Source organism: Watersipora subatra, chromosome 10 (genome assembly GCF_963576615.1).
Source record: "Watersipora subatra chromosome 10, tzWatSuba1.1, whole genome shotgun sequence".
NCBI lineage: Eukaryota > Metazoa > Bryozoa > Gymnolaemata > Cheilostomatida > Watersiporidae > Watersipora > Watersipora subatra.
The window spans coordinates 12032368-12044813 of NC_088717.1; the positions used below are offsets into that span (position 1 = coordinate 12032368).

The 12446-nt window shown below is 33.0% G+C and overlaps 1 protein-coding gene across 1 annotated transcript; it reads right to left on the reverse strand.

The window, feature by feature from the left end:
* Positions 1-613: 613 nt before the first annotated feature.
* On the reverse strand, positions 614-5311 carry LOC137406783 (E3 SUMO-protein ligase ZBED1-like). Its single transcript, XM_068093396.1, has 8 exons — positions 5237-5311; positions 3814-4906; positions 3282-3585; positions 2964-3148; positions 2671-2768; positions 2161-2347; positions 915-1090; positions 614-808 (listed from the first exon to the last, which is right to left on the reverse strand). Exons 1-8 carry the CDS (start codon positions 5309-5311, stop codon positions 614-616), a joined length of 2313 nt encoding a protein of 770 aa, XP_067949497.1.
* Between the last annotated feature and the right edge of the window lie 7135 nt (positions 5312-12446).

Below are 12446 nucleotides of genomic sequence, written 5' to 3' on the forward strand. Positions count from 1 at the left end.
GTCTAGTGTGCTATGAGAGATTGTCAGGTGTCATAACTATATGTAAAACTATTCTTAAATGCAAGAGATGATTGATTGGTGCAGGTGTTTTAATGTTGGCCTACCAAATTTTGAATGCCAATAGAATACCATATGAAACAATTATTTTGCCCAATTTGCAACTTTGAATTTGGAGTTCAAATAAATGAACTGACACGGCTGTTATCATAGCAAAGCTTAACAAGGATCAGTACATCATAATGATGCAGCCTCAATATTCTAACTACTTCTAATCCTGAAAGTCACATGAGAGAATAAATCCAGACTCATTAAGTTGAAAATTTGCAATAATTATATTTGGTTCAATTAACATAATATGTAAAAGTATTTCTCGCTTATTCATTTAATTAAAATGAGCATTAATGGCTATACATTCGAAAAAAACAATTTTAGTAAATTAATAATCATCAATATTCTGTTGGCTATATTGTTTTACAACTTAGTGAATGTATTAATAATCTAACATATGAAAAGGTCAGTTCTCAGTCTTTTTAAGATCTCTGTTGCCAACTGATCTCTATGTAAGATGGTGTAAGTTATAACTAAAATATATTGCTCAATGCCAGAGCAAACCTTATACTGCTGTTTGCCATTGGTCTTCTAGGTCATCATCAAAGTATGCATATCGCTTTCTAACTTCTCTCGGGTAGAGTTTTTTGTTTGAGCTGATGGTTCTCTGCTCAGAGCTAGACTTATACCAATTATTTCCTTTGCTCTCTTGGTCTTTTACCAACTTGTAGAAGACAATCGTGAGTAGAGCCCCTGCTACCTATAATATTAACAAAAAGGTTTTTGGTAGCAAAAATTTATCAAATTAGTTGTTTGGTAGCTGTGGGCAGACTGTGGCTATTTACCAAAGTGATATAACAACATACCTGCACAAGTACAATAACCAGAGCACCACTGACAATGGCCGAATTATACTGCACCAGATGGTTAGATATTTTACTCATACAGCCTTCTCCAATGTAACTGTTGTGAATGGTTGGCTTTTGAATGCACGGCTGGTCATACGCCACATTGTCTATTGAACCTTCTGTACTTTCTCTTGCTAAAACACACAATTATACACACATTGACATCCTTGAATTTGATATGTAAGTTTCTAGCAGCTACAGGCGTATCGTCTGTATATGCAAGCTAAACTTTTATGCATGCATAGCGTGGCTTTGTTTCTTAAGACAAAACACTATATTTGGTGATACTCCAAAATTTGATACGTATTAGAAGCAGTTTAGATTATCGTAATGAAAAAGTTGGTCATAATTGACCATAGGGCATAGTAATGTTGGCCATAGAGCATAGTTGGCCATAGGGCGTAGTTGACCATAGGGCATAGTTGGCCATAGGGTAGACCTGCACGATTTGTCTCCCCATGCCAATTCGGTTATCGACCTCAACTTCAATCGAACACCGTTTATAACCGACACACATGAGGACTCGCCACGGTGTCAAACGATGTCACAATTGATTGCGGTTAACCTGACACCGAGACAACATGAACATCCTAGACTTGCACGATTTGTCTCTCCATGCCAATTCGGTTATCGACCTCAACTTCGATCGAACACCGTTTATAACCGCCACGAATGATGACTCACCACGGTTTCAAACGATGTCACAATTGCTTACGGTTAACCTAACACCGAGGGTAGACCTCTTCTGATTGGTTAACGATTAACCGAAGGAAGTTGCCACCCCTTTGGTATATGCTCACCATGGAAAGGTTACTCCACATGGGTTAGCAGTATCGTGGTATTATAGAGCTAGAGAGCCTTAACCCAAGATAGAGCATTACATTTACATATTCAAATCTACAAGCGTCATCACCAAAATACTAATAATATAATCTTTATTTGCCTTTGTTGCAGAACAAACCCACCAAAGAGCTATTTTATTTATGATATAAGTAATTGGTTATGACAAGTCTTCAATGGAAGAAATTTATACAATTTATTACAATATCAAATTTAAAACATAATAAAGAACTTAACGTAAAGGATAAATAAAGGCTTGGTGACGGGGACCTGTGTAAGAAGAGAGACAGAGTTCAGTTGTTTATTAATTATTTGGAATTGAAAGCAAGAACAGTAAGCATATTAACCAAGGCTGGTCTCAGACTGGTTCTCTTCTTGCTGACTATGTGGCCAGCTATACTGAAGAGACGTTCTGATGAAACGCTTGTGGCATTTACACACATAACTTTCCTTGCGATAGAGCTTAGATTTTTAAACTCATGCTGATGAGTTGACCACCATATGTTAACCTCCATCTCTGGAGGACATTCCATAGAAAGGAAAAACTCAATCTAAAATAAAAATGATGTTACCTATTAGAACGAGGAAAAATAATGCCCAAACACAAAACCACTGAGCTGCTGTTTGGGGCAATGGCAAAATCTTACTCAATCTCAATAAAGGCACTCATGATAGCCTTAATGCCCTGTTACCACACAATATATGATATCTGCACGGTTCTGACCAATGACAATCCAAATATAGATCATTGGGACCATGTACTTTGTTTGAAAGCAAGCTTATGCTTAATGACAGAAAATAACAATTATATTTAATGCCTATCAGCACCCTAGCAGAAGCAATATTGTCCAGGCATAGATAGATATAGTTTTACCTCGTGTCTGGCCGCCCTGTCCGGATCATCCACAGCTTTCTCTGCAACAGGGGTAGGCTTTTTCTTAAGCAGTATTGTCGCCAGTGATTTCTTCTGAACTAAAAACAAGTAGCACCCAACACATTAGATTTACGGTTCATTTTATGGAACATTTTAAAATAATCAACACTGGAACAAATTGTAACTAGCTATTTCAGATGGTCATTTTAATATGTATGGAGAAGGGGTGATTTATCACAAATAATCAATCTGATCTGTGTTCATTATTGAGACATACCATATTGTCGACCTACCTTTGGGTAAAGCGACCACTGAGCTTGTTGACTGGTCCTTCATCAAGTTGACAATCTGCTGCGACACCATGTCTTTAACTTGTTCAAAGGTTGGCCACTTGAACATCATTGGAGGCTGGTATTCGTACCTTCTATCCAAAAACGTTGATATTGCCAGCATGTTATTTACATCTTGGTTATCATACCTATATTGCAAAAAAGGGAAATCAGGAAATGGAAAAACAGCTACTCACACCAATGATTGATAAAAAGTTAATGACTCCACAGTGTATAAATATATATTATATGAAAAAAACCTCAAAAGAGTGAACAACTTACTGTTTTTTTACATATTTCCAAACCAATCGTCTTATATCACTAGCTGTGGGAGTAGCAGTGGCGTCAAACTGTTCGGAGCCTTCCTTATCTTCATCGTTATTATCGCCATCATTAACATCGTCATCACAATCATCGCCACATAGTTCTTTAAGGTATATAAGCGTTGGCACAATTGATGAAGAAGTCACCATTAGCTCACCCGAAAGTATGTCTGTTAAAGACTCGTATGGTTTTAAGGCATTCACAACCTCTGAGAGAAGATCTGTCTGTGAGAAAGACAGGAGGTAATGGCGATATTTTCTGTCTGGAAACAAAATGAAGTAATAGACAATAAATTTTGCAAATATTTCAACAAAAAAGTACAGTAAAGTACTGCAAGTTGGCATGACTGAAATAATGTGCATACCTCCTACTCCAGTGAGCTGAATCTAGTTACTGAATACATATTACCATGTTTACAAAGCTTGTTGCTAATAATTCAGCCAACGCCCTCATTTAATATTGCATTGTGTTAAGTTACACCCAAACATACCATCAACAAATAGCTTTGCGATTCCAGGCATCTGGTCTTTGACACTAGCTAACATCTTGAGAGTGGATCCCCATCTAGTTTTCACATCATTAATCAGCTTATTTTCAAGAAGTTTCAGCTCTTTCTGAAGATGTTGTAGTTTACGTTGGAACTGAAAGGAGTAACTGAATACAGATGTTATTTTCCTGACTGATGTAATCATATTGGTGATCTGCTCATACCTATTCAGAGCTTTAGTCATACCATTGTGTAAATAGTGTCCGAAACATCCTAGGCGAGTCAACTTCAGCTCACGGCAAGCTGCATTCATATTAGCGGCAGAGTCAGTTGTTATAGAGACCACTTTCTCTTTGTAGAGGTTGTATTCTGAGAGAGTTGCACCCACAAAGTTACTAATGTTATCTGCTGTATGTGACACAGGGAGGTAAGAGGTTGCCAAACATTTATTTACGAGAGTCCAGTCAGTATCTATATAGTTAATTGTGAGGCTCATATAGGGATCTTTTGCCAGCGAACTCCAGCCATCAGTGGTAAGACTACAGCTTGTAACATTCTTCAGAGCTTCAGTAATAGCACTTTTCTCTTGAATAAACTTCTCAGGTATGGCAATCTTGCTGAAGTGATTGCGACCGGGGCATTGGTATCTTGGGTCAAGACCTTTCAAAAGCTTTTTGAAAGAATCTTTCTCCACGGTATAAATAGGAATCGATCCGCTTATGAGGTAGTTTGTCACAAGTCCTGTTAAGAAGGTATGCTTTTCACTGTTCCTATTGTATGGCAGCATGGAGGTTAGTGTGGGCTGGGATGATAAAGATTGAGAAGTGTCTTGAGACTTACGTTTTCGATTTCGAGTTGCGTTTTTTGGTGTCACAGTCATATACTCTTTGAAGTGGTGTATTTGTAGATGTTGGAAAAGATTACTCGTGCTAGAATCAGTTGTTTTTACTCCCTTCTTACACAGATCACAGGTCACCCAGTTCTTGTTGGAAACATCAGAGATAGTGAAGAAGGCCCACACAGCTGATCTTCGCGAGCCTGTACTCAGTTCTGACGTTTGACCGAGTTGTGTTGAAGATGCACTGGGCATGGACTCCTAAATAAAGGATATTAATACATTTTAATAGACCACAAGATTAATTATAAACTGCATGTTTTTGTGTCAGACATTCATGCGATCAAAATCAAGTCTAGTCAATTTTTATTTTAAGAGGGACATCTTTAGGCCTATTACATTCCTCCTATCATAACAGTGATTTGCAATTGCAAATATGCAATGCCAGAGTGGAAAATAAAATCATAAAAAAGAAGCTGTGCCGCATTGCTGCTTAACCAATAGAGAATAGGCATTTATACTTATAAAATATTCATGAGAAATAATAATAATCACAGACAATGTATGACATGTCTAAACGAAGAAACTTACATGAAGTTTGTGGTCATCAAATGTATCATCAGCATCAGAATCCAAGACAACTGTGACCGAATAATTGCCTGCCATGTCTGCTGGGTGGATGTTCTACAGTTCCAGTTGGAGCGCTAGTAGTAGTTTAGTGGAAAATAACAACGAACAATCTAAAAATATAGTTATTTCTCAGATTAATTTCGATTACTCCGTTACATATTCTTGTTTCTGTAGTAAAATATAAATAGATTTCAAGAATGGATGTGATATCTACGTATAAGTAAAGCAAAGATTAAAAATACCTTTCACGAGAAAGTAGTGTCAACAAGTTCCATGGAAGATTCTGCGTATCCGGTCCATCACGCAGGCACAGTTTTTTGATATATGGAAACGGAAACCGCACCGAAAAACCGCACCTCAAACTCGCACCGGTTAACCGAAGTTTTCGGTTTTGTCCGGTGTAAGAAAATACTTGACATCGGCTTGACTTAATAGAAACTAACCGCAACACCGGATCAAACCGAAACACCGTGCAGGCTTACCATAGGGCATAGTTGACCATAGGGTGTAGTTGACCAATTTTTAGATGCCCTTAGTGACAATCATTTAAACAGTGTATATGAAACTGTTCACTTCCACTTTTAAACATTTTATGGAGTTTTAAAATTTTCGTTTTAAAACTTTACAAAACTATAAAAAAGCTCTACTTTTTTTAGTTTTAAAAACAAATTAAAGTTTGCTTCATATGCGTCTACTGCAAACAATCTAAATAGATGGGTGAAAATGTTTTGTACATAAATGTAGATACAAAAAACTAAATTAACAAATTTGTGAGAGTCCATCTTTAAAGGAAATTGGAAATATTCTTAAAGACAGCTTATCTAAAAGTAGTTGTTAAGCCTTTAGCTCTTTTTCTCATAAGCTCTCTTAGTTTTGTATGCTCACACAAGATAGACATGTGTACCCCAGGTTGAAGCTACCTGACTTACAAAACAAAAATAAAAGTTTAAACTGTTAGCCATCTAACCATTTATCTGGAGCAACCTTAGTTGATGTTAACTACTCTATATAACAAATTTATCTACTAAGGCTAAACTTTTACAATCTTAAAAAAAGTAAAAAAGCTAATAGTAAATCGCTAAAAGTTTTCAAAAATTATGTCAGACTTGCTATTTTCTCTATTTTATGCTGATATAAATCATTGTTAACACAACACCATGTGTGTATACAGTAAAGAATTATAGTTTTTTACAACTGTATAATATATACTAATAAACTTGAATAAAATTTAACTGATTTAAGTTTTAGTATACAAGTTTTTGCTTCTGTTTTAATTATTAAGAAACCTTTACAGCAATAAAAAAGATTTTAACCAAACTCTTTGGAAAAGAGCTGTTATCAGGTAATAACAGACCGTATATAATTAGAAGTCTCATGCTAATCAGAACATAAATTGAAGGAGCAAATTATAACCTTAAATAACATGCATGGCATTTCATCAATAATAGCAGGCAAATTAAATAAAAAATCTTTAGGACTCGATAATCTTTTGCGATAATTTTTATTATATAAAATAATATCAGTAACTACATAATAATATATTATATATTATAATATATAGTATAGTTATAATAAAATATTTTATAATATATACTAGCATTATTAAATAATATTCCGAGTATACGTAACAACTATAAAACAAAATTACCAAAATTATGTTAACTTGTAGTACTTAACTGTTATAAAAGTTTTGAGGGTTTCAGTAAGTCTAGCGATTTGTTCAGATGTATTTCAACTGGTGAAGAAGAAAACAAAAAGAAGGCATATTGTCAACACAAAAAGTAGTTATGGAACTAAAGTGTAGGTGTTTGGTTAAACCAAGTGTCAATAAGTAGGGCAGTTAGTGTCAAGGTCAAATGACACCTGTTAATTATAACCAGTACATATTTCAACAGTATTGACTATTCAATTAAAACTTACCTGGTTTAGAGAGGATTTGACCAAACCATCTTGTATGTATCTGTGACTTAGTTAAAAGTCTGCAGCAAGAAAGAGGAATTGAAAGGTTTACTGAGACATACTCCCCATTTGAATTTATAACATCCAGAATTCTGTCCCAATTTTTGGCTAACAACCAATCTGTACCATTTTTTGCTCCACAGCAAGTATACTGCAAATCGAAAAGGTATGAGTTGGTGTCATTCGTACAATTTGTAGGTTTACATTAAAAAACATAAGGCAGCTGAAACCCTGACCGAAATAATTTCTTAACACTTTGATCTGCTATTAAAGTATCTAATGAATCTAAAGTAACTAGTATCTAAAGTAATAGTATCTAAAGTAACTAATGAATTAAGTTTATTTGAATGTAAACAACTCATTGAAGTTGTTTTATGAAAAGTAAAAATAAGTAAACAGTTTTATTTTATAACAGTGTACAGTGCTAATCTACATTATATATTGTAAATTTTCGATTGTTTTGTAATCTCGCTTGATACAAAATGTCACCCTGCAGAAATAACGAGAGCTGTGATAAAACTGATTAATAAAATATTGCCATGTAGGGGACTTAAACTCATGGCATTAAGCTTAAAAGATCAACACTCTACCACTTCAAAAATTGAAAAAAATACTATAGCAAAACCTATGTTCCTCGGCAGTAATAAAATGTTGTGTGAAGGAAGAGTTATAAAAGTAGTCTCACAATGAAATACTTGTCAGTATATCATTATTGTTACCGTTTTGTCGTGTCTATTTAAAATATGCAAAAAAAGAACTGTTTGATTTAATATAATGTAATTACTTTTGGATTTAATGAAATGATTGTTGATTGATTACCATGTTTATTATCACAAATTTTATGATGTACTAGGCTTCTCAAAACTTAAATAGCAAATTCTTATTGAACTATTATGTAACTGTCTGTGCTCTAGTTCATGAAAGGGTTTTGCAGATTGTCTAAAACTGTGCATCTGCTGACCACAAAAAGACTTTGTTGTCATTATTTGTAATATTTAAACTATATTTCAGGTTCTTTTTTAGGATATAAATATATATTAAAAACTCTCATAAAACTAAAGGTAGCCCTATATGTGAAACTAAAACTATGGTTTCAGAGTCTTACTAACTCTTGTAAAAGTATGGCTGAAACCTTTACTTTTTTTGCAAGTAAGCTTCTTATGTGAATAACTTATGGCTCTGCAGATTGACTACAACAAAATATCAAAAGTTACATCAATCTAGCAGGTTAATCTATAGTAAAAACTATCTATTTTGTAACTCTTTACATGTTTTCCATGCTTGTTCATTTATTTAATGATGTGTAGTAAATGAATTAGTATATAACTATTGCTATAGTCTTTTACACCAACCTCTCTTTGAACATAGTCCCAAGCAGTAGTATAAACACTGACAGACTTGTTGATAGCAGCATAGTTATCTGTTATTGTCCAATAGAGATATGGTTCTAAGGTAGCATCTACCTGCCAAAGTTGTTAAAAGTACTATTCAAAACCTACATATTAACACTGACATACATGTACGAATATTTTTAGACTCTTGAAAATGCACCCTATTTTAAAATTTTCAGGAAGGTTTATAAGTAAGCGTAGAAATATTTTTATTTTTACAAAAATATTTTTATTTTATATTAATACTAAAATAACTGAATATGTTAGGATTCAGTATAAGACTTAAGGTCACAATTGTTTTAAAAAACCAGTTTACATAAATATAAAAGTTTTTTCATACTTTTTAATAGAATTATGTGCAGTAATTAAAATTAACAAACAAAAAACTTGATTCTAATTAAGCCTCACTTAAAATGCTAAACTGTATATACATGTATACCAATATCACACTATGATAAGTGTGGTAAGACAAAAGCTAAATTCAAACTATTTGTTTATCATTAAAAAGTGTAATTTGATGACACACTGATTATACAGAAAAAACAATAACTCTATTGGTTACTTATTCTTTTATAATCTGACAGATTTAGCTGGTAACTGCATAAATAATTTTTGGGTTTTATGAACCTAGAATGGCCAATTTATGACAAAAGTAACAAAACATTACCACGTTTTGCAAAGCTTCGGACATAACTTTTTTTTATTATTTTTTAGTTTTTTGACGCTGTATAACTTTATTCTGTAAACAGTTTAGTAACATCTGTTTGATCAAATTGAAACATCTCTGATTTGAATGAATAGAATAAAATTAATCATCTTATCAAAAAAAACTGCTGAATTAGTAATCTATCAAACTATCTGCCGGAAATTTGGTTTTGCTGAAAATATTGATGTAGTACTGTTTGCAAAATTAGAGTAAGATATGATTGTATTGATAAAACTTGTAAGTATATATAAAAACATTTGTTTGTTTTTGAAAGGCTGAGTTGCTCATCTTACATTATAAGTTTGAAAATAAAGCAGTTTAAAAGGTAAAATGGCATCACAGATTGCTATGAAGTAGAGCAGATTGAATCAAACCAGCAATTAATTTTATGCAGGTGAAATTATATAATATTTTATTATATATTATATTATTATATATTATATATATTATATTATATATATTATTATATATCTGTTATTTTGGTATGTGGCTAGTTGAATGCCCGGCGTTGTCCGGGTAATAAAAAAGTCCTCGAACAGAAAATTTATTTGCATTTAAAAGTTGACTTGCAACAAAATTCACATTAAATTTATTTGGTATCAAAAGATTCACTATGTCTAACTCTGCTGGGGTTGTAGGGGCAAAATATGTTAAAATGTGATTAAAAGCTCCGGAAAACTAAAAAACGAGCAGGTAATCACAGCCATCTTGAGAACGCCATAGTTTGGAATCTCTTTATTTCGATGACGTACTCAAACATTGTGGTTATTGTTTTGACACATGATGTTATTATGTGAAATTAAATGCTAATAAAAGGCTCAATATAAAAAGTCTCGTAGCACTAGTTTATGACAAGCACTTTGGGTTTGACCGGAAAGCCCTTATCAAATATAGATACTCGCTACTTTACAGTTTTGTTTTAGCCTGATCTAATCATGTAGTTATAATTTGATCATGTAATTCAAGCTTCCTGCCAAATGGCGCAAACAATTTCTGCCACATTTTTAGACTACCACAAGTGACCAACGGGCTCGTCATGCTTATCAGAAGATGAAAGCACTCCTTCGAGCTAAGGTTAAAAAATTAAACGAGTTTTTACGGTAGGTTTTGAGATATCAGTGCTCAAAGTGACAGCATTACAATGATGATGGAATAGACGTGTAAGGACAATAGACATGGTTTTATTGAATGCGCGAAGTATATTTGTAAAAGTATTCCGACGAATGAGATTGCATGAAAGTGTAAACAGAAGCACATTGCGTTTAACTACGTTCCATTAGAGCTGTTTGGGAAGAGATTCCAATCTACGACGTTTTCGTGATGGCTGCAATTAACCGTGTTCGCTTTGACCTTTCAAAAGCTTGTAATCACATTTCCAAATCTTTTACACCTACAACACAGCCGGGTAAGAAATGGTGAATCTTTTGATACCAAGTACCTGTAACTTGAATTTCGTTGCAAGTCTCCCTTTAACATATAACAAAGTTTACCATTCTAACTTTCAAACATCATATAGTGAGAAAAGTGTTTTGTGTAGTATGAATAAATTAAGAGAAAACATAAAAACAACTGTAAAGGTTTTCAAACTTTGTCAAGCAACTGAGACTTTCAAACTTTAGATCGTGAGAAAAATGTTTTGTCCAGGTCAAATAAATTAAAAAACAACTATAAAAGGGTTCAAATGTGAATGTGAAATAACAAGCAAGTAATAGCTAAACTAAGGCTGTTTTGCTACAATTACAATAGAAGATGAATAGGTAATGATACGATTAATACAAACTGAAAAAAACAAAATAAAAATCCTGTATATGTTGAATTAATAATAGCAATTTTTGCATAGAAGTGTGTGTGTATAAAAAAGGTTACTGTTCTACCAAAAGCTATCCTTCAAAACTTTGAATACGACGATACTGGTACCTCTCGTTACTAGGACATATATAAAAATGAAATACTGTACTGTCTTTGTCTGGCCAAATGAAGAGAGAATGTCGACGCTCTTTCTATAGAGATGATACAATTGTCCGCCTGAAAATAATTGGCCTTGACCGCAATATAGCAAACGAACCTTATGAAAAACAGAAAATATATAGAAGCTCTATAAAAGCTCAAAAAACTTCACGAAAAAACATTGTGTTTCATAGAGTTGATAGAGTTTACAGATTTTTAAATAATATGTTATTTAGTAGGCGCATTCGCTATACGGTATATGACAAAGTCTTTGATCAGTATGCCTTGCGTATCTCAGCAATAGAGCGCATGAATTTTAAACTTGCGATAGTGATATACGTGACCTTTAATCCATCAGAGGGTGGAATTTCAAATTCCAAGATTTTAATAACTTTAGCTAGACATACCAAAGGACAGAACACAGACGACCATCTTTGCGAAATATATATAGATTATATATATATTATATATTATATAGATTATGCATATCTAGAGATGATTTGCCTGCAAAAAATATATCGTACATGTATTTGAGACAGAAAACGGTTAATTTTATTATAATATAATGACAAGGTAATTTGTTAACTTTTTAAAAAGCATAAGCTATGATTAAAAACTCTGTTTTTGTTTAATTTGTGAGGTTGTTTATTACATGTAGATGATAGTCAATATATACCTTGAAAAGAACCAAAAGTATCTAAATTGAAAATTAACTATTAAAACTAAGTATTTAATTTTGCAAAACTACAAACATGATTGACAAAGAAAATGGTTTTCAAAGATTTATATGACTCACATCTTGCTGAAATCTTACAGCATAAAAGCCAGTAGTTATACCACATATGATGCATATCCCCAATAGAGTTACGTACTACAACAAAAAGGAACAAACAAGCATCAACCTAAATAAATTATTTTTGCAAAGTATTTGAACTCTTATAATTTTTTAACTTACATAATAAATTTTAAATTACAAATTTATTTAATTTGATTTGCATTTAATTGTAATAAACATAGTGTTATGTTTGGTTTATTTACAAAGTTTGTTGAGAAAATTCAATCTGGTAAGGCAACAAATTTTAATCTGTTTGTTAGTTTTTCCAATACCATCTAGGTATTTCTAAATATGGTTTTGGTTGTTTTGCTGTAAACGTGTACACACTCTCTT

What these genes read in the sequence shown, in the direction of transcription:
- LOC137406783 (XM_068093396.1), bottom strand. Translation starts at nt 5,311, where the DNA reads ATGGCAGGCAATTATTCGGTCACAGTTGTCTTGGATTCTGATGCTGAT. An exon ending in TGGAAATATGTAAAAAAACA is followed by an intron (nt 3,149 to 3,281) that starts GTAAGTTGTTCA and finishes TTTGCAATATAG; the next exon opens with GTATGATAACCAAGATGTAA. An exon ending in ACAGGGCGGCCAGACACGAG is followed by an intron (nt 2,348 to 2,670) that starts GTAAAACTATAT and finishes TTTTTATTTTAG; the next exon opens with ATTGAGTTTTTCCTTTCTAT.